At 39.6% G+C, this 23,296-nt stretch overlaps 1 protein-coding gene across 1 annotated transcript in view; it reads left to right on the top strand.

Moving 5' to 3' along the window:
• LOC126199424 (uncharacterized) overlaps positions 1-23,296 on the top strand; it is a gene marked incomplete at its 5' end in the record, with an annotated part of 737,054 nt that overhangs the window by 675,447 nt on the left and 38,311 nt on the right. Inside the window, 5 exons of the mRNA XM_049936342.1 lie at positions 1,172-1,374; positions 3,794-4,060; positions 14,088-14,306; positions 18,935-19,117; positions 19,294-19,399. Of these exons, the coding sequence (XP_049792299.1) occupies positions 1,172-1,374; positions 3,794-4,060; positions 14,088-14,306; positions 18,935-19,117; positions 19,294-19,399 (978 nt within the window). The remainder of the gene's footprint in view (positions 1-1,171; positions 1,375-3,793; positions 4,061-14,087; positions 14,307-18,934; positions 19,118-19,293; positions 19,400-23,296) is intronic.

Genomic DNA, 23,296 nt, shown 5'->3' on the forward strand with positions numbered 1-23,296 from the left:
CTGTCAATAGGCACACACAGAAGAAAGAAAACTTGCTAGCTTTTAGAGTTATCTTTTGATGAGCTAGAGTGAAACACACACACCCACCCACCCACCCACCGACACACACACACACACACACACACACACACACACACACACACACACACGCACACACACCTATGCCTCTACCTGTCACAAGGTTTGTTTATAATGAGCAATAGTAGCAGTGGAAAACAAGAGGAAAAAAACTAGAAGTAAGTCTGGCATCATAAATGAGGATGTAAAAAAGAAGTTGAGCAGATTCAGATTATGAGGCATGAGGCACCATGCAAGAAATATGCGATGGTAGGGCGAAGATATTTGCAGGATAGACAGATGATTTGGAGATACAGTGGCTCAGTTCAAAATTTCACCTATTGATAATCAGCATTCTTGTATGAATTGTTATTAATGGATATGTAAAGAAGAACAAAATTATTTTGCTCCTGGCAAATCAGATTGTTTTTAATAAATAGATGAAAATTTTGTTAGCTAAAATAATATTCAGATCAGCTGCATCTAATATTATCTGAAGAGTAGAATCCTTACAGTGACCATGTTCATTTGTTACCAAGGCCCCTGACAATTTCGTTATGATGGTGGTTGGAAGGAACAAGTCTGTTAAAAACAAAGATGAGAAAGGTAATTTCATTGTTCTCATTGCAAATAATACTGTGTTTATAAAACAACATGTGAATTAACCTAGTTTAACTTACGTACTGTCAGTAGCGTATTGGAACTGAATTTTTGCAACTACTAGGATTTTTGAACAATGATATTCAACCATTCCAAATTACTGGCTTAAAATAAGGAATTATGATATCAGTTAAGTAATTTTATCTCTCGCATAGAAAGTTCCATGGTATTACCACCAAAAAAGTTACATTTGTTCTTGAAACACATTTCATAATACAACAATGAATTTGCCCAATTATTTACTTTGAATACCTGTTGTAATTGCAATAAAGGTGAACCTAATATTCAGGATTTGGGAATACAGTGAAAGATAGATGCCTGTACCGATGATGTTCATGAGGAATTCATTTAACCTCTTTAATATATCTCCTTGTATTTAATAACATTACTGTAGTCTTGTACTCCAATGCCATTTAATTACATGTCATATAAATTTTTTGTTTTATCTTTGTAGGTATCATACCAAAAGAGAAACAACAAGAAATAAAGACTGTAAGGATTGTTAAGCGTGAATCAGAACGACGACAGAGGGACCGTGATAGAAGTGGTAATATTGGTATTCCTCTGACAAATGGTGGAATTACTACTGGTAAACGTGCTCCTGCAGCTGATGGCTCTGAAACAGCCAACAGCATATCTGAGACACAAGGATTTCAGGTAGTGTAATATGCTGTTTTCGAAATACCTCAGCCACAGTTTAAGCTGCTGACCAGTAGGCCTTTATTAGCATTTTCCTTTTCAATAGCTAAGTTCCACTTCTCCAATGCTACATATTTCATGAAACTCAGTAGCTTTGTCATAGCAACACATTTAAATTAGAGTCAAATAGCTCAATTGGCAGAATGTCTAGCTTTAGTTGAAACCAAGAACAAATCAAACAACATTTGAAAAAGAGACTGAAGGACAAAATGAAAGGTAGTGTGAAATGTTGCAAGTGAAGGAACAGACTCAAAAGAGACAACAAGAAGCTATTAATTTTCTTAAAATCATAGTACGATTAATCTAGTAAGAGTATCTTACATTAGATAAATTATCATTGTGAGTCAAAGATCTATTAAAAGTACTTATTCCCCCCCCCCTCCTCTCTCTCTCTCTCTCTCTCTCTCTCTCTCTCTCTCTCTCTCTCTCTCTCTCTCTCTCTCTCTCTGTGTGTGTGTGTGTGTGTGTGTGTGTGTGTGTGTGTGTGTGTGTGTGTGTGCACGTGCACACAGTTAGCAAAATTGAGATGAAATTAGCAGTGAATTTAGACATTTTAGGTTACGATATGTTTAATGATAACTGATATGAATGTCAAATGAAATTTATGAAGAAATCTGACCAGTAATTTTGGAGGATTGCACCTCTATCATCCTGTGGATTTATTTAAAAATTAACATAACATGAGTGGTGTGTATGTGTGATTTTCTGGACCTGCTTGTGTGACTTCACATTCCTCCTAATGATTATTCTGCTCATCATTCCAGCTGTCCTATATGCATCTCTATATTAGAACCCTCATAACCAGTATCCACTCTTTGTATGCGTGGAAAAACGTAGATGGTTACTTAAGACTAATGCGTAACTCAACTTTCAAAATTTTACTGACCCATAAAATTCTTTTCATACGAGTGACATGCCCTGCTGTGGCAGGGAAAATAAGGGGTACAGTGGAAAAATGCTTCTATTGGAGCACAAAAAAGGTGAATATGCTCCTGTTTAAAAGACTCTGACTGAAAAGTGGGGTACCAGCTGCTTCATTCTGTCTTCCCCAGCACCTTTAAAAATTTTCCCATAAAATTTGGCTTGTGATCATGGTAGTGGTGAACTCAGTTGACAGCGACAGAACAGTGCTCGGCAGAGAGTGGAGGAGACAATGCTAGTGAGAAAGGAATAAAGAGAAGAAGGAAGTGGAAGTGGGTGTAAGCCATTGATAATGAGAGACAAAGTCAATGAAAATGAATAAGAGTGAGAAGAGACTGCAGCAGTGGAAAGGAATGAATGAGATAGCAGCAGTAAGAGGGAGCCAGATGGAGGCAGTGACAGTGAGAGCAGACAGTATTAGAAGGATAGGAGACAATTAAGAGAGACAAATAGATAATGACAAGGAGCTTGGTTGCATGAGTGAGTGTGAGTGGGAAACTGGGAGTGGATGGTAATGAGTGACTTACAGTGATGGACTTGTGTGTGTGAATGGGTTATAGTTACTGGGAGTGAGAAGTGAGTTTTATGTTAAGAAGAGCTTGAATATGTTAGCATGCCAAATTTTTTGAGAAAATTTTTAAAGGCACTGAGGAAGGTAGAACGAGGTAGTTGGTATCCCACTTTTCAGTCTTTTAAACAAGCACTTCAATATTATACTATTCCATAACTCCAAATCATTCTGTTAAACTGTTGAATGGAATGTACATCCTTTATTTTTTTTCCCATATCCCAATCACTCCTATCTGTGGAATATACAGTATATGAATCATCCAGTGTAATGCAAAACACACATGCACCCACCCAGCCGTACATATGTGTGCTCATGCGCCCACACACACACACACACAAAACTATCCTCTCAGACACACCATCGGTGTTTGTATGTTTACTGAAAAAGAACACTTGAGAAGATGAGCTATAAAGTTAAACTACTTGTTTTATACCCACTACTGCTCAGAACCCTTCCGCTTGGTGTTTGTCTTTTTTGCCTTATACCGTTGTTTGGATTCTTTTTAACATTTTCTTATGTAATCACCTTTTGAAGTAACTTTATAAAACTGAAATTTTTGTCTTATTGGGCAGAAAAAAATATATTTTGAGTCCATATTTTCTGTTGGTCAACAGGAAAAATGCAGTACCCTGAATCATTTCTCTTATGATGTGGAGGTCACCAAAGTGATGTCAAATAAAAAGATTTGCACTAGGTGACCAACCAACCCCAGATGGGACCTACTGCCCAATAATGCCATATGATCATTTCATTTTCATTTCTCAGATAGTTTTGAAACTATGAAACACTGTTTAGAGATACATTATTGTTGTTGAGGTGGAAATGACTTTTGCTTTCAAGATTTCATATTAATATTTGCATTATTTTGTTCATTATCTATTGTAGAAACAACAGCTCGGTCCAGTGGAGGAAGAAATAGGTGAAACATCTCGTCCATTTAGCGAGACATTGCTGTCGGCCTCAGTAGATGATGATGAAGAAGATGATGACCCAGCAATAGATCTCCAGTTTCAAAGATCTCTGTCTCTGCCACGAGGTTTTGGCAAGAGAGAAAGACTGACAGGTGCACCCCCTCCACCACCTATACGATCCGCTTCTCCTAGAGGAGATGGAATGGGTACTGGTGCTAATGGTAGACAACAGCGTGTCAGGGTATGTCTACTCATTATATTTTGTTGCATCTTAGCATGATCATTGCTGCATGTTCTTATCCATTACTACATCTTTGTCTTGCAACTACTGTCTGGTGAATTTCCTATCCTAGATAGTTTATGTTATACTACCCTAATTAGCTGGAAGTGTTGTAAAAACTACTGTTCAATTTTCAACAATTTAATTCCTCAGCTATTAAAATCAGGTAATACTTTTTTGCTTTAAGTGGCAGTAACATTCTCTGCTACATAAGTTGTACCTGGATATTTTTTCTATTATGATAATGTACAATCCTGTGTCATTAATTATTTTGAATGAAAGAACTTAAGTCGTTGGCAAGCTTTTTGCTATGATTTTCTTCTACGGCTTCCTCCTTTAAACGTGTCATTTCAGTTCCTCTTTTTACTAGACAATCTTCCATTAATTCACTAATTTCTTAATTGTCAAAAGATTAAGAATCAAGTGTATACTGGATTTTTGATAGAGAATGAATGCTACCTAACAAGAGTATTGTTTGCGACAGTCTGTCTTGAAACCTTTTACAGTACTGTGCTCTTGTATTCTGAAAGTGTGTAAAATACATACTGCAGCCTATTTCTACACTGCTGGCAGGAAATGTTTCTGCTAGTATTGTGAATTTAGTGTATTATGATGATACACGAACTGAAATCTTATGTCCTTCTCTTTCCTTGTGATCTGTTTATGAGTATAGTGATGACATTTATACAAGTGTTCCAACACAATTTCTTAGGCCACCAGTATACAGCCACATCAGTTTTCTATATCGGTTATGGAGTACAATGGCAGAGTGCTGGATTTCTAGTTGTGACTGGGGAGGTTAAATGGTCAGTCTCTATAATCAAAATAAGCTATCTTTAATTTTAGTATACTAGTGTGTATGTTACTAGAGTTAAACCCTTCAGATTTAATTGTTAATGCTTTTATGTCATGTTAAATTCATAATTTAGTGATTGAGCAGATACTTAGAACTGGAAGAAATTAAAAAGTAAAAGGCCCCTTTCTTTTAATCTGTTTTATGTAGCATTTCACACAAATGGGCACTCATTAATGGAGACCTTTTTGATTTAGATTTCTCTTGTCTCACAAGATCATTACAGGCAATCTAAACAAAATTTTCATTCATTTTGTCTAAATTTCATTTCTCATTCTTATCTTATTTTTCTCTCTCATTCTTCCACCCTTTGCATAATAACTTATTAACCTGTACATTTCTTGTTAGACTTTTTACTGCTCTATTTTACTCTATCCTCAATAGTTCATATCTTTTGTATCATGTCTCCTCAGCTTCAGTTAGATTTTTTCATGATGTCTATTTAAATGTTGTCAGCATTAATAATGAGAAGCATTTCAGCAAATTGCTTATCATCAACAGTCTTTGAATTCAAATTACACACATAAAAGGACCACCATTTGATAGTTATCAGTCATGATGAAATTGAGGTGAATCTAAAAAACTACTAGTAAACATTTGAAAAAGAACATTAGATCTCAGTGTTTTAGGGTCTCAGCATCTTGTGGATGGCACAGAATGAAGAAAAGTGGATGATAGGATGGCATAGAATGGAAGAAAAATGGGAGAATGGGATAAGGATTTATGACATCTACATCTATCCTCAGCAAACCATTGTGAAATATATGACAAACCAATGTGAAATATATGATTTCCATTGAATCACATATTAATGTTTCTCCCTGTTCCACTTTTACCAAGTGAGGCAGTGCAGTGGTTAGCACACTGGACTCACATCAGGGAGGACATCAGTTAAAACCATTTACACCCATCCTGATTTAGGTTTTCTGTGATTTCTGTAAATTGCTCCAGGAAAATACCGGGATGGTTCCTTTGAAAGGGCATGACTGCTTTCCTTCCCCATCCTTTCCTAATCTGAGCTTGTGCTGCTTCTCAAAGGCCTGATTACTGACAGGATGTTAAACATTAATCTTCCATTCTTTTTGTTCCATTTTTATTTGAAGTGTTGGAAGAATGATTGCTGACCTGTCTTTGCATACAACATAGTTGTCTAATCTTGTCTTCTAGATCCTAGGGTAGTATACATAGGGGGTTTAGCACTTCCACAGATTTTTCGCTTAATACTGGTTCCTGAAATTTCATAAGTACGCTTTCACCAGATGAGAGGGGCATTCAGTAAGTAATGCAGCACAATTTCCAGTTGAAAAATGCAGAATTTCTTGTGGGACATCATGAAGTATTCCCATTTCAGCCCCTGTAGTTTCATGAAGTTCCAGATGATAGCAGCACTATACATGGCCTTCATAATGACATCTGTAATGGAGGTATTTCCAAGCATGAAGTATGTGATTTCCATTGAATCACATATTAAGGTTTTTTCCTGTTCCGCTTGTACCAAGTGAGGCAATGTAGTGGTTAACACACTGGACTCACTTTCCCCGAGAGGAGCTCACAAAACTTCATTGGACTTTTCTTCCTTATCTACTTCTGAGTTTCTTTTGGCAGAAAACCAGAGCATTGCAGACATTCATAGGGTGTTTCAGAACGTTAATGGAGACTGGCAGTGAACACAAGCACAGTGAGTCATTGGGCAAGGAGTCTGTTATCACTGGAGTGAGTTTGTGCAAACCTATCCAGTCTCCTGCATGCTGGCCGACTGCACACATCTCTGACTACTGCAGTGTAGGACTGTGCAGGCATGCTCATTCGATGTGATCAATGGATCACAGTCAAACACCTCGCAGCTCAATTGGATGTCTCTGTTGGTAGCGCTGACACTCAAAAATAGTTCAAATGGCTCTGAGCACTATGGGACTTAACTTCTGAGGTCATCAGTCCCCTAGAAATTAGAACTACTTAAACCTAACTAACCTAAAGACATCACACACATCCATCCCGTGGCAGGATTCGAACCTGCGGCCATAGCGGTCGCGCAGTTCCAGACTGTAGTGCCTAGAACCACTTGGCCACCCCAGCCGGCTGCTGACACACTCTTCCACTTGTTTGGATATATGAAGGAATGTGGCCGCTGGATTCCTCAAAGATCAACAAAGGAACATCTGTGTGGAATTGCTTGCGTGTTACGAGGCTGAATGTGACAAATTTTTGTCAAAAATTATTACAGATGGTGAAACATTGGTTCATCACTTTGAACCAGAAATACAATGGCAATTCATGGAGTGGCACCACACTACCTTTTCTCTGAAGAAAAACTTCAAAGCCACACCTTTAGCCAGAAAAGACAATGGTTACAGTCTCCTTGGGCTTTGAAGGGGTTATTCTGTTTCATGTCCTCCCTCATAGTGCAACCATCAACTTTCAAGTGTATTTTGCTTCCCTCGGGAAACTGAAGAAATAACTTCAGCATGTCCATCACCACAAAAATGCAAACAAACTTCTCCTTCTCCATGACAACACAAGGCTTCACACAAGTTTGCGCACCCGATAGGAGCTCACAAAACTTCATTGGACTTTTCTTCCTCATCTGCCTTACAGCCAGATGAAGGATGCATTCCATGGGAAGCAGTATGTGGATGATGGGGAGGTTACTGGTGAAGCATTGGCTCCAACACTGACCGTGCAGGCCCTCCCAGTAAGGTGGCACAAGCTATCATATTGACCAGAGAATATGTTGATAAATAGGCTTTCGTAGCCAAAAGAGTGGGGAGTAATATGGTTTATTGGAATCCTGAAAAAAACCAACCTGCTTTCAGAAAAAAAGTGTGATGCATTACTTATAGAATGCCCCTCATAGTTGGTATCTGCCATCAAGTGCCTGTCAGTTCAGGTTTCGCAATATTTACATGATGCTTACTCATTGGCCCAGCAAATCTACAAACATTTCATTTATACTACTCTTCTTTGCATAAATTCAGTACCCAATTTGTACTTTTTGTATGGGTGTTACACACTGGAACAAAATTCTAGGATGGGTCACACAATTTTACACTTCTGAACACTTAAAGCAAGTCGCCAATCTTTGTGCCACTTTTAAATCTTATCAGGATCTGGCTAAATATTTGTACACCTTTTCTCAGACAGTAATTTATTACTTATAACTGCATCATCTGTGAAAATTCAAGTTTACTTTAAATATTGTCTGCAAGGTCATTAATGTACAACACATTTCTGTGGGGCACACATGAAGTTACTTCTACATCTGTTGATGACTCTCCCTCCAAGATAACATGCAGTGTCCTCCCTACCAAGAGATCCCCAATACAGTCAAAACTTTGCCAGGTACCCTCTACAATTGTAGATTCATTAATAAGCATTGGTGTGATATGGAATCAGATACTTTTTGGGAGTCAAGAAATACCAAATCTCCCTATATCTACATCTACATCTATGTACATACTCCAAAAGACATAGTATGGTGCATGGTGGAGGGTACCCTGTACCACTACTAGTTGTTTCCTAGCAAGGAAAAAATGACTGTCTATATGCCTCTGTAAAAGCCCAAATATATTGTATCTTATCTTCATGGTCCGTATGCAAAATACATGTTGGCAGCAGTAGAATCGATCTGCAGTCAGCTTCAAATGCTGGTTCTCTAAATTTTCTCAATAGTGTTCCTTGAAAAGAACTTTGTCTTCCCTCGAGGGATTCCCATTTGATCTCCTCTTTAACACTTGCATGTTGTTCAGACCTAATCTTTACATGCATGTTCCATTTTATTCCATTTCATACTGCTTTGCAACATTTCACCCAGATATTTAAACAATGTGACAGAGTCAAGCAGGATACTACTAAAGCTGTATCTGAACATTACAGATTTTTTTCCCACTAATCCATATTAACTTACATTTTTCTGTAGTTAGAGTTAGCTACCATTCATAACACTAACTAGAACCTTTGTCTAAGTCATCTCGTATCCTCCTACAGTATCTCAACTTCAACACTGTCCCATACACCACAAAATAATCAGAAAACAACCACAGATTGCTACCCACCCTGTCAGCCAGATCGTATATGTATATTTATAATAATAGTAGTCCCACCACACTTCCTGTGGCACTCCTGACAATACCCTTGTCTCTGATAAACACTCACTGATGAGGACAATGTACCAGGTTCTCCTTAAGAAGTCTTTGAGCCACTCGCATATATGGGAACCTGTTCTCTATGCTCGTACCTCTGTCAGCAGTCTGCAGTGGGGCACTGTGTCAAATGCTTTCCGGAAATCTAGAAACATAGTATCTGCCTGTTGCACTTCATCCATGGTTTGCAGTATATCATGTGAGAAAAGGGCAAACTGAGTTGATGACTCTCTATCCAAGATAACATGTAGTGCTGATTTGTGGACATAAGCTTCTCGGTCTCAAGAAAATTTATTATGTTCGAACTGAGAATATGTCCATGGATTCTGCAGCAAACTGATATTAGGGATATTGGTGTGTAGTTTTGTGGCTCTGTTCTTTTGCCCTTTCTGTGTACAAGAGTCAACTGGGAATCCATCAGGACCTGGCAACTTATTTGTTTTCAACTCTGTCAGTTGTGTCTCTATGCCAGGAATGCTTATTACTATAGCTTCAATATGGGATTCAGTTCCGTGGTCAAATGATGGTATCTATGTATGGTTGTCCTGTGTGAATGATTTTTTAAATGCAAAATTTAAAACTTCAGCTTTTGTTTTGCTGTCTTCAACTGCCACACCAGACTGGTCAGTGAGTGACTGGAGGGAAGCCTTAGACCCACTTAGCGATTTTTCATATGATCAAAACTGTGCCTGGTTCTCTGCCAGATCTTCTGCTAAGATATGATGGTGGTAGTTGATCTTTTCACACTTACACAAATCTCTACTAATCTTTGCTTGTCATCATTTGTGCATTCTCTTTTGAAACAGGAGTGTAACAGCTTCTGCTTCCTCATCAGTTTACGAATATCATTGTTAAATCATGGTGGACCTTCTCTGTCCGTAATCCACTTACTAGGCACATAATTCTCCTGACCACAATTTACAGTCTCTGCTTATATTTTGCCTATAATCCCTCTATGTCCATCTTACTGGAACTAAATGATGACAATTCACTGTCTAAATGAGATGTTAGCAACTGCTTATGAGTCCTTTTTAGAAGAAACATTCTCCCAGCCTACTTGACTGATTTATGATCTCATAACAAACAATGGAAAATCCAGGATGAAATGTAACAATATTCTGATAAGGAAAATTGCTGCTCACCATATAGCAGAGATGCTGAGTTGCAGATAGGCACAACAAAAAGACTCTCACAGTTAAAGCTCTCAGCCATTAAGGTCTTAGTCAACAATAGGACACACACACATTCACACACACACACACACACACACACACACACACACACACACACACGCACATTCAAGCAAACACCACTCGCACACACGACTGCAGTCTCAGGCAGCTGAAACCACATTGCAAGCAGTAGCACCAGTGCATGATGGAAGTGGTGACTGGGTGGGGGTAAGGGGGAGGCTGGGGGGGGAGGGGGAAGGGTAGTATGGTGGGGGTGGTGGACAGTGAAGTGCTGCGGGTTAGACAGAGGGCAGGAGAGAGGTGGGGGAGGGATTGGGGGGGGGAGGGGGAGGCAGTAGCAGAAAAGGAGAGAAATATAAAGACTGGGCGTGATGGTGAAGTGACTGCTGTATGGTGCTGGATTGGGAACAGGGAAAGGGTTGGATGGGTGAGGGCAGTGACTAATGAAGGTTGAGGCCAGGAGGGTTACGGGAATGAAGGATGCATTGCAGGGAAAGTTCCCACCTGTGAAATTCAGAAAAACTCATGTTGTTGGGAAGGGTCCATATGGCACAGGATGTGAAGCAGTCATTGAAATGAAGGATATCATGTTTGGCAGCATGTTCAGCAACAGGGTGGTCTACTTGTTTCTTGGCCACAGTTTGTCGGTGGCCATTTATGTGGACAGACAGCTTCTTGGTTATCATGCCTGCATAGAATGCAGCACAGTGGTTACTGCTTAGCTTGTAGATCACATGACTGGTTTCACAGGTAGCCCTGCTTTTGATGGGATAGGTAATATGAGTGACTGGACTGGGGGGGGGGGGAGGGGGAGGATTTATGGGACAGATCTTGCATCTAGGTCTATTACAGGTGTGTGATCCATGAGGTAAGGGACTGGGAGCAGGGGTTGTGTAAGGATGAACTATGGATGGCGGAATACCACTGTGGGAGGAGGGGGAAGGATAGTGGGCAGGAAATTTCTCATTTCAGGACACGATGAGAGGTAATCGAAACCCTGGTGGAAAATGTAATTTAGCTGCTCCAGTCCTGGGTGTTACTGAATTATGAGGGAAAATACTCCTCTGTGGCTGGACAGTGGGACTTTGGGAGGTGATGGAAGACTGGAAAGATAAGGCATGGGATATATGTTTTTGTACAAGGTTGGGAGGATAATTACGGTCAGTGAATGCTTCAGTGAGACCCTCGGTATATTTTGAAAGGTACTGCTCATCACTGCAGATGCGATGACCATGGGTGGCTGGGCTGAATGGAAGGGACTTCTTGGTATGGAATGGGTGGCAGCTGTCAAAGTAAAGGTATTCCTGGTGGTTAGTAGGTTTGATATGGACAGAGGTACTGATTTAGCCATCTTTGAGTTGGAGATCAACATCTAGGAAGTTGGCTTGTTGTTTTGAGTAGGACCAGGTGAAGCAAATGAGGGAGAAGGGCCGTAGTCAACAATTTACACACACACACACACACACACACACACACACACACACACACACACACACACACACACACACACCAATCACACACATGATTGCAGTCTCCGGCAACTGAAACCACACTGTGAGCAACAGCACAGTGCCTTACACCCTGAGGCAGCAGCCTGAGGGTGACTGACCATAGCCAAAACTGCACTCAGCTATCCCGAACTGCGGCCAGCTCCTTCTACATCTGCACACAGCATGCATACATCCTACCCACCCTAGCAAGACTAAATGAAGAAGTAAACTATAAAAGCAGACAGAAACCCAGATATGCAGTATGCTAACTTCCTGATGAGTCACCAATGGGCACTGATGCCTTAATGACGTATGTAGCCGGTTGTTCAGAAGAAATGAAAATTGCACTACTGATGTAAAATATACTGTGAAGAAGACAAAGGAAAAGATAAACATGTATCTTGCTGCTCTGGAGATGTGTATCAGCCAAGAGGTGGGGCCTGACTGACAAGCTTACTAAATGAACAGGCACTTATCTTCAAAACAAAACAAATGAGCAACTACTATGCTACAGATTGAATGAATTTACACTTACAAAATGCAGGATTAGACTTCTTAAAGATAGAAACACATATAAAATTTAAAAAATATTCTACAAGAAAAACACGGGAAAAGACAAACACGTAACTTGCCTGTCTCGAGGTGTGTATCACCTAAGTGCTGTGGCCCTAATCGCCTTGATCCATGCCTTTTGGAATGTAATATGAGAAAAGTGCGTGTCATATGGCTGAATTTTTTGTAATATGTGTTGGTTATTGTTTGAGTTACCTCATTGTGTTTGAGCTCAGAATACATTATAGGAGTATACAACAAATGACTGTCAAACACATGGATGGTAGTTTTGTAGATCACTTCTGCTACTTTTCTTGTAGACAGGTTTGACCTGTGCTTTCTTAGAACCCACTAAGCACAGTTTTGTGTTCAACTGATCTGCAGTATATTATGGCGAAAAGAGGGGGTAATTCAGACATAAATGTTGTGCTATATCCAATAGGGATTACATTGGCCATAGGAATTTTGTTCAGATTTAGTGATTTCAGTCATCTCTCAGTACCATTGACTAATGTGTATAGTGAGAGTTGGGCAGAAGCAGACTAATTATAGAGCACAAACATCAGTAGAGACCACTGAGGACTGAATGGAAGCAGAGTGCTTAATTGTGACCTCCATCATATCTGGTAACAATCTTTAATCAATCCCCTTTAATTCTGAAGTTACTTACTTCACCTGTAGTGCATAGACTTATTCTATCATTTGACGCACAGATCATTTGCATGTTGAGGAACCAATTCCTGTATTTATCCTCTTTCATTGTTTTCCTCAAATTTTTGCATTGAGTAGAATTACGATGTAGCACTCCCAATTGTTTTTGATATTTCTGTTAAATGTGTATTTTGATAAGACTGTAATAGATGTTGCATTATTATGAATGGCTTTCTGAAAATTTCACAAATATTTCTGACAACATGGCATCTTTATTGCTACTTCAAGAAAACTACACCATGAGCAAAGGAATAAACAAAACAATGTGCATGAGGATAGACTGATACTCACCACACAGAGGTGGCGATGAGTGGCAGGCAGATCCAACTGCCTCTTCCCATTCTCTGCTCCCACTCCAGCCTCACACATGCATACTGTTCACCCAGCTCACCTGCATGCTCCTCTCTCTGGCCCTCTCCTCTCCCCCCCCCCCCCTCCCCAATTCCCTCTTCCAGTACAGCTCTCCTGATGCTGCAGGTATCAGCACCCCATGCTGACCCAACCACATCTCTGTACACTACCACAGGCAGTCTCACGGCACCTTCCCCCACCCCTACCCTGCTATGCTTTTACCCTGCTATTCTTTCCGTTCCTTGCCCCCATGCCTCTTTCACTGTATCCCCACTGCCCACTCCAGCCAAGACTGCTACTCACTGAAGTAGTTCTACAGCAAGCACCTTGAGATGTCAGTGGTCATGTATGTATGTGTGTGTGTGTGTCTGTGTGTGTGTGCGTGTGTGTGTTTGTGTGTGAGAGTTGTGCATTTATGAATGTGCGTTTCTTCATTTGATAGAGGACTTTGTCTGAAAGCTGCATAATGTCCAACAGTCCACTTTTAAATATGCCACCCAATGCCTCCTCTGTGTGTTAAGTAGCAGTCTATCCTAATTAATATTGTTATTGTTCATCTGTTGAATTTCACAGTGCATGTGAAACTCAAGCAGGTAAATATTTTCCTGTTTTCAAAACTCTGCTTCAAATTGTGTGTATGCTTTCACCTCGAGCTTACCTAGCACGCTGTCCCTCGACCTGCATGGCACCTGCCTATAGTTCAAGGATGGCGAGTACACCAGTGTGAGCAGCAGCCCTAGTCCAAGCCCAAGCCCTTCGCAGCTATCACCGGTGTTCAAGAGCCAAGCTGCACGTGCCATCGTGCAGGAAGTGTCCCAGTCACCACGCAAGAGGGCTGTTCCCAAAGAGAAGAGGCGTCACCACACAGTCTCCAGCAGCAAGCCACTGCTTGATATGGAAGCGTCTGCATCACGAATGGTAAAAAGAGTGCATGCTCACATTTATTCCAGTTTCCCTGCTATCTGTGCACCTTGCTTTAGCATTAGTGTATAAATGTTACCATTACTTTTTAAGCTGAGTTAGCATTTTTTAAAAGAATGCTGTTCACATAAAAATCCAAAAATCCTTTTTATTCTATTTTAAAAAGCTGATATTGACATTATAAGTCACTTCAATAAATGGCTTTCCCAGTTTTGTTTAGCTTTAGAACTTTCTTATTACAGTTTTTTAATATTGTTCTGTGCAATACAAAGAGAGACACTGAATACTGAGACTATCTAACTCAAGATTTTGCATTTGAATATGTTAATAAAGCCAATCATAAAACATTCAAGATAAGTGTATAAAACAAAAATTTGAAACACAGGTTTTTAATAAAAGTAATAGACAGCAAAAGCCACATATAGTAAAAGAGAAGATATTGAGAATCAAGTTCTGGCATGCAGAACAGAGTGAATGCTAACTTCTGTTTTCAGTTCTGTCTGTTCTCCTCCATAAGTTGAGAGAGCGGCCAGATGTATAGATTAGTGGATGCTAATTTTTTGGCTATATCCACAAAAATTTTTTTGGTTACCTTTTTAAATTTATGGAAAGAATAGCAAATTCATAAGTTATAAGTACAGAAAGTTCTGCTTGAGAATTATGAATTATTTAAGAATAAAGGAGATGACTCACCAAAAGGCAGAAGCGGTGCTTTGTCAGTAAGCTACACAAGCAGGAGGTATAGAGCTTTGCTAGCTTTCAGAATGCACTTCATTTTTCAAGCTTGTAGGGAAAATACATACATACACACACACACACACACACACACACACACACACACACACACACACACACACACACACACACACACACACACGTTCCTGTCTCTGTACATTGTGCTCAGGCGACTGCCAGCTCTTTCTTGGCCGACTGTGAGTGTACTGGGGTGAGGTGCCGGAGGGGGACAGCAAATTACCTTAGGTTTAGGCCAGGAAGATTAGGGGAACGAAGGATGTGCTGTAAGGATAGCCCCCATTTACACAGCTCAGAAAATCTGGTGGTGGTGGGGAGGATCCAGATGGCACGGGTTGTGAAGCAGCCAGTGAAAACTCACTTGTTGTGTTCTGCCGCCTGTTGTGCCACTGGTCCACCTTGTTTTTGGTAGTAACCATTCATTCTAGTTTACTGCTGGTCAGTTGTTATACCAATGTAAAATGCTATGCAGTGGTTGAGCAGAGCTGGTATATAACATGGCTACTTTCACAGGTGGCCTGTCCTCTGATGATGTAGGATAAGCCTGTGATGGGACTGTAATAGGGGTGGATTGGGCAGATCTTGCATCTGCGTCTTAAACAGCCATGAGGTTGGGGGTGGGAGTGGCAGAAGGATGGACTAGGGTGTTGTAGATGGTGGGTGGGTGACAGGCCACCACTCTGCAAGGCGTTGGAAGTATCTTGGGTAGGATGTCCCTCATTTCAGGGCATAATGATGGATAATCAAAACCCTGAAGGATGTGGTTCAATCATTCCAGTCTGGAGTGACTAGGAGGCCACTTCTTTGTGGTTAGTTCTTGGGATGTCTGTGAGGATCAGGTGCGTTTGATATGGCATAGGAGATCTGTTTGTGAATTAGGTCTGGAGGGTATTGCCTGTCTGTGAAGGCCTTTGTGAGGCCTTCAGCATACTCGGTGAGGGAGTTCTCATTACTGCAGATGCATGGGGGGGGGGGGGGGGGATTTTTTGGTGGGAAGGGGTGGTAGCTGTCAACAGGAAGGTACTGTTGGTGATTGGTGGGTTTGACGTGAACCAAGGTGAGGATAGAGCCATCTGAGAGAAAGAGATTGACGTCTTGGAAGGTAGCACAATGGGTAGAGGAGGATTGGGTGAACTTGGTGGGAGAAAAGGTGTTGAGACTGTGGAGGAAAGAGGGTAAGTTGTCCTGGCCTTGGGTCCAGATCTCATAAAGATGTCATCAATAAGCCTGAAGCAGAACAAGGGTTTGGGGTTTCAGGAAGCTAGGAATGTTTCCTCCAGGTTGTCCATGCAGAGGTTGGCATAGGAGAGTGCCATGCAAGTGCCCATGGCTGTGTCACAAACTTTTTGTATACCTTCATTTCAAATGTGTGGTAGTTATGGGTTAGGATGTAGTTGGTAAGGTGTACAAGAAATGAAGCAGCATGTCTGGAATCTGCAGGGCTTTGGGAGAGGTAGTGTACAAACGTGGCAGGCCATAGGCATGAGGGATGTTGGTGTATAGGAAGGTTGCATCATAAGTGATGAGTAGGGATCCAGAAGGTACGGATGTAGGGATGGTGGAGAGCCAGTGCAGGAAGAGGTGGTATCTTTAATGTGGGAGGCTGGATTTTTGACAGTTGGTTGGAGATATTAATCAACAAGGACTGAGATTCTTTCAGTCGGGGCACTGTAACCAGCCACAATGTGGCGCCCAGGATTGTTAGGTTTGTGGATTTTCGGAGCATATAGAAGGTGTGTATGTGGGCTAATTCTGGGACGGGCCTAAGGATTTCAGCAGGGATTGGAGATTATGTTGGACTTCTGGGCTTCGTCACAACCCATGCCATCTGGATCCTCCCCACCACCACCAGATTTTCAGAGCTACGCAGATGGGAGCTATCCTTACAGCATATTCTTTGTTCCCATAATCTTCCTGGCCTAAACCTAAGGTAACTTGCTGTCCCCCACCACCTACCCCACCTCACCCCAGTATACTCACAGTGCGCCAGGGAAGAGGTAGCAGTCGACTGAGTACAGTGTAGGGAGGGTGTGTGTGTGTGTGTGTGTGTGTGTGTGTGTGTGTGTGTGTGTGTGTGTGTGTGCGCATGTTTTTCCTACAAGCTTGAAAAAGGAAGTACATTCCAAAAGCTACCAAAGCTCCGTATCTCCTATTTGTATACCTATCGATGATACAGTGCTTCTGTCTTTTGGTGAGTTGTCTCTTTTATTCCTAAAAAATCCAGAAGTTAGTGTCTAGTTCCTCAATTTAAACAGACAGCTCTCTAACTATAGAAAGAGGTGATTAGAAGAGATACAACCCAGTAACAGGTCTGAGACACTAAATACAAGTGGAAATTGCACTGTTATGTTCCATAATGATACACGAGACAGCACCTCCAGAACACCAGTCAGTCATAACACCAGGGTGTGACAGGGACAATGCAGTCCAAAAATAATTAATATGCATACATCACGTATAATATGCTCATAGTCAGAATGCATTAATTGGTGGACAGGTAAAATACTTTTAAATTTTACCTGCCTTCCACTTTGTACAGTCATAAGTTGTCCTAGCACTGCAACACGGCAAAGGCAGAAATTTCTCTCGTGTTTGAGTCACATTGATTAATGATTAATGTTTGCCAATAACCAGACCAGAAAGCAGTGTAAAACTCTTATAAACAAATATTGAAGATCTTTGTAAAGAATGAATGAGTAATCAGCAAAGGAATAAAAGATACAAGAAAGTGACAGAAGTGTAAGACATGTAACTCTCAGGTTGGAATGGAATGTGCAGATCTGTTTATTGTCGTAAATAATGTTCTGAATGTAGATGAATATATGATTACTATCAAAATGAAATGAATTATGACTTGTATTTATTTCTTCCTTGTTCCAGTTATTCAGTGACAGCTAAATTTTATATTTTACTTTGATTCCAAGTTAAATTCAAAAGCACAATATTTATCTGTTTTGTTGTGTTATCGGTATTTGTCCAGTTTCTGTTGTGACTCATTGGAGCATTTTTAACTGTCAGTTATCAGTTTTCACTCTTGAATTTTGTGATCATATTTCTTCTGGCCATTATTTTCTCCATTCTGTCAGTTTTTGTCTCAGTCCTCACTCTCCACTACCTAAAACATTGTGTGGTATCCTGTTGCAATGTATTGAGCACAACATAATGATACACTGTCATCTCCCATTTACACGTAGTTCTCTCTCACTTCACTCATCTTAGTTTAATGATAACGTTAATTTTTCTTTCAGCAGATTGATGACACTGTTACATTGTGAGACACTCTTTAGGAAAATTAGCATCTGACAAATTACAGTCTGATCAGAAATGATAAACATAATTCTTAAATAACTCAAATTTGTTGTGAAAACTACCTGATATGTGTTTCCCTGTGCTATTCTATAAATATCGCAACTGCAGGGATTGCTGTAATGCTTACAATATCATTTACACAGACTATGAAAGTAATCAAAGCTAGTAATATTCTGTCTCTTTCAATGACTGTGGATTTCGAGCAACTACATTAAGTTTATATATTTCTGACTTTGTAGCTAAGTTAACAATTTCCTTTTTCACACACAAATTTCACTCTCTAAACTTTTGAAAAACATATTGTTTTCATAGTCTGAAATTATCCGCATCAGAAAATGTTGATTTCCATGGTGGAATAGTGTATTATGGAAATCTCTGTAATGAAAGTTTTTAGGTTATATTAATTCAAAGTCAGATTTAAACAAATACATAACATAAAAACGTTAACAAAACCCAGATTATAATCTGTTGGTTGTTTCCTGCATAAAAACTTTTAAAATTACAGATGGTAATAAACTTTAGGTGAAACTAAATGTTACCCAAAACATTCATCTATTTTTTAGGGATCTGCACGGTCGCGAGATGATCTGGATATGGAACGAGCACTCCGCCCACGTATTAATGCACCTGATGTTGTCAGGTCAACAATGAGTCACAAGGACTTTAAATACAATGAAAACACCATTGATAGTATACTTGGTACACCAAGCAAGATTATTATCCCAGAACGCTACATTCCTGAGCAGGTAATGTCACAACACAAGTTAAAAATCTGTATTCCTTGTTTTTCCATTTTGTTATCTTACATAATAGCATTTCAAGTTTTATGTGCATCAGTTAATTTTAAAATGCCAGCATCATAAATTCTCATGAAGAATGCCCTCAGAATCAAATAGAAATTCCATGTTTTTATGTTACTTAGGCACCTGAACTTTCTGCAGAAGAGCAGTTGCATCGCCTTAAGAAGGCAGAAGCAATTCGAAAGATGCTTTCCGAAACAAGTGCAATTAGTGCTTCTGAGGGCATTGGTAAGTATTATATTCACTTATATTTGTACAATATATGAATTGTAATTATATCTTAACTTGTTGTAGTGTACCTCTTGTGCTACAAATGATATATGGGCTAATAGAGTATAATTTACAATCTAATTGTTTGATTTTCATGGGACATGGAGGAAAAAAAGAAAAGTATTTGAATTTAGTAACTATAATTTATCGCTGGAGTTTCTAGATATTTCCAATTTGTTATCATATGTCTATAAGCAGCCTGTGAAACTTTTTTATCATTCAGAGTACAGATATCACTGTTACAATACCTTAATTACTGAAAAATAAATTATTGCTTCAGAAATAGTTGTTGCGGGTTTTTTCATAATTGATATGCCATTCTCAATTGTTGATGAGATTGCAGGAATTTGAATACAAAGAACTTAAAACTGTGTTGTATGGGGAAGTCTGGAGACGTTATTCTATCAGGCAGTGAATTTAAAATGTCTGAGGTGATAATAGTGAGAAGATGATTATGGTGTGTCTTTCAGGATGAAACTCATAGGCCTCCCCTTGTAATCAGAGAAAAAATGAGTGGGGTTTTTATTTTAACTTATCCATGCATGCCTCTTTGTGGTTATGTGAGACTTGTATGTGCTGTTTCAAACTTCGAGACAGAATTGCTGGCCAGTACTTACCTTATGGAGGAGATGAAATATTTTGTACTGGTGACAGCGCCACATAAAATTAAGTTAAACTATCCTAGTTTTTGAATCCAGTACTTCCATTCTGAGAGCGTGAGAAGGTGTTATAGGATAGGTTAAAAAGGAAGTCTAGGTCACTTAAGCCCTAAGATGACGTAGAGTCATCTGTTGTAAGGATGAGGGGGAGAGTTTCTCTCGTAACTGGAATAAAATTATAACTGCATCTTTTTACCAACCTCCCAACTCAAATGATACAATTAATGAAAGGTTCAAAGAAAACTGAATCCAACATCAAAGTGCCCGACTCATGAATTATTTACCCTCTATGTGTTGGTGAAAATGCATGTTGAAATTCGGAGGTATGTGTAAAACATCATCTTAAATTGTGCTAAACGCAGTCTCTGAAAATTATTTCCAGCAGTTAATACTAAATGGTTGTGAAAACACACTTGATCTCTCAGCAACAAATAATCCTGAGCTAATAGCAAGCATCAAAGTGGATACAGGGATTACCGTATTTACTCGAATCTAAGCCGCACTTTTTCCGGTTTTTGTAATCCAAAAAACCGCCTGCGGCTTAGAATCGAGTGCAAAGTAAGCGGAAGTTCTGAAAAATGTTGGTAGGTGCCGCCACAACTAACTTCTGCCGTCGAATATGTGTAGCGCTACAACAGGCATGCTTTGTTTGCAGGCACAAAGATGAATACCGGCGCCAAAACCTCTTCGTCAGTAAATAAATTAAAAAAAAAGGTGGAAGACGAGCTTTTTTCTCTGCCCCGAGTTTCGACCACTGCATTTTCATACATTATCCAACGAAGTAAATACAAATTCCGTATTGTTCATCTTCGAATGTAGCAGCATTTCTATGTACTATGTACTATGGAAAACCGACTGGCAAGGCTGTGTGGGATGTTTGTCAATATGGCCAACTCTGCGTTCTGAATTTTTTCCTACCTGTGAGAAGAGATTGTTGCTAATAGGAACTTTTATGAATTGTAAATCACATGCAGTATTCTCTTCACCATAAGAATAATACGAATATAAACATTTTGCCATGTATTCTTTCGTGTTTGCTGCTGTCTCATTTAAATCCTGTCTGCCTAATAAACTACGAAACTAGAGTGAAACAACAGCAAACGCGGAAGAATACACGTATCATGTGATGTTTATATGCGTATTATTTTTATGCCTAATAGTGATACAGTCAGAAATGAAGCGCGGAAATTGACTAGATTTTTAAATCTAAGATGACTCTAATTTCTGTGCAGAATGTAATGTTCTAAAGAGGTGTCTGCAATGATTTTCAAACGGAGAAAAATTTTCGCTAAACTCTCGTTCAGAACATCTTCTATCATACGCAGTATATTATTTGGTTCTTGTTGATCATTATCAAAGAAAGCAGCAGTGTAAGTAACAACAAATAGCAGTCTCTTGCCATTCTTTCGCTAATGAGACAATTCCTCTCTCTTTTTTTTTTAATTGTAAGCAGCGGTAGCGCGCACAAAAGCAAGCCATGCCGCGAGCGGCAACAGGCCGTAAACACTCATTATCAGAATGCGACAAACAATGTATGACACAGTACAGTAATGCATTTTCAGTTTAGACTGACGTAAACACCAATAACAAAGAGAAGGGCACTTATCAGATCAAAGAAAAATAAGCAATCAATACAAACAAGACGAAGCACGTGAAAAAGGTAGGGTACCCGTATAAATACGGACGGAGCGCCTGACGCATAGCAATGGCTACCCGGTAAAGCTAAACTGCTAAGCTTACGACTCGAACCAAACTACTGTAGCTCCATCGTCATTCATTCGACCTAAATTGTGTCTCATACTACAATGGACCAACTTTGTTTCGATTAGGAGGTGCGGCCTAAAACTTTTCTCTCCCCTTGAATTTCGAGTCTCAAATTTCAGGAGCGGCTTAGATTCGGGAAAATTTTTTTCCATGATTTCGAATCTCATTTTTCAGGTGCGGCTTGGATTCTAGTGCGGCCTAGATTCGAGTAAATACGCTAGTGAAGACAGGGTTGTCATAGCAAGACTGAATTTACCAAAAATAAATGAAAAATATATCTATTCAAAAAAGAAGATAAAAATTCGCTTGTCATCTATCTGAAGACAATCTCCACTCCTTCCAAATAAACAATGTAAGTGTAGACCAAATGTGGCCTGAATTCCGAGAAACACTGTCGACAGCTATTGAGAGATTTATATGAAATAAATTAACAAACGACAGAGCTGATCCCCCATGGTACAGTCAATGTGTTCTCTGTGCAATAGCAGTGGAAATAGTATTGATGACAGAGCCACTAAAGCAAAGATATTAAACACAGTCTTTTGAAATTCCTTCACCGAAGAAAACAAAGTAAATATTCCAGAATTTGAGTCAAGAACAACTGCCTGCATGAGTAACTTAGAAGTAGACACCCTGAGAGTAGTGAAGCAACTTAACTCAGTTAATAAGAGCAAGTCTTCCAGTCCAGATTGTCTGTCAGTTAGGTTCCTTTCAGAGTATACTGATGCAATAGCTCCATACTTAACAGTCATATACAATTGCTTGCTCGAGGAAAGATTCATACCCAAAGACTGGAAAGTTACATGGGTCACACCAATATTCAAGAATGTCAATAGGAGTAATCCACTAAATTACAGGCCCATATCATTAATATCGATAAGCAGCAGGATTGTGTAACATATATTGTTTTAGCACATTATGAATTACCTTGAAGTCAACTCAGATTTAGATATCGTTCTTGTGAAATGCAACTAGCTCTTTCCTCAGATGAAGTACTGAGTGCTATCAGCAAGGGATTTCAGATTGATTGCGTATTTCTCAAAAGCCAGAAGGCTTTTGATACTGAACCTCACACATGGCTTATAATCAGATTGCTTACTTATGGAATATTGTCTCAGTTACGCTACTGGATTTGTGATTTCCTGTCAGAGAGGTCACTGTTTGTAGTAACCGACGGAAAGCCATCAAGTAAAACAGAAGTGATTTCTGGCATTCCCCAGGATAGCGTTATATAAATGATTTAGGAGACAATTTGAGCAGTAGTATTAGGTTGTCTGCAGATGATGCTGTTGTTTACTGCCTAGTTAAATCATCAGAAGATAAAAAAACATTGCAAAACGTTTTAGAAAAGTTATCTTTATGGTGCAAAAATTGACAATTGACCCTAAATTATAAAAAATTTGAAGTCATTCACATGAGTGCTAAAAGGAGT

This window comes from Schistocerca nitens, chromosome 8 (assembly GCF_023898315.1).
Source record: "Schistocerca nitens isolate TAMUIC-IGC-003100 chromosome 8, iqSchNite1.1, whole genome shotgun sequence".
NCBI classification, from domain to species: Eukaryota; Metazoa; Arthropoda; class Insecta; order Orthoptera; family Acrididae; genus Schistocerca; species Schistocerca nitens.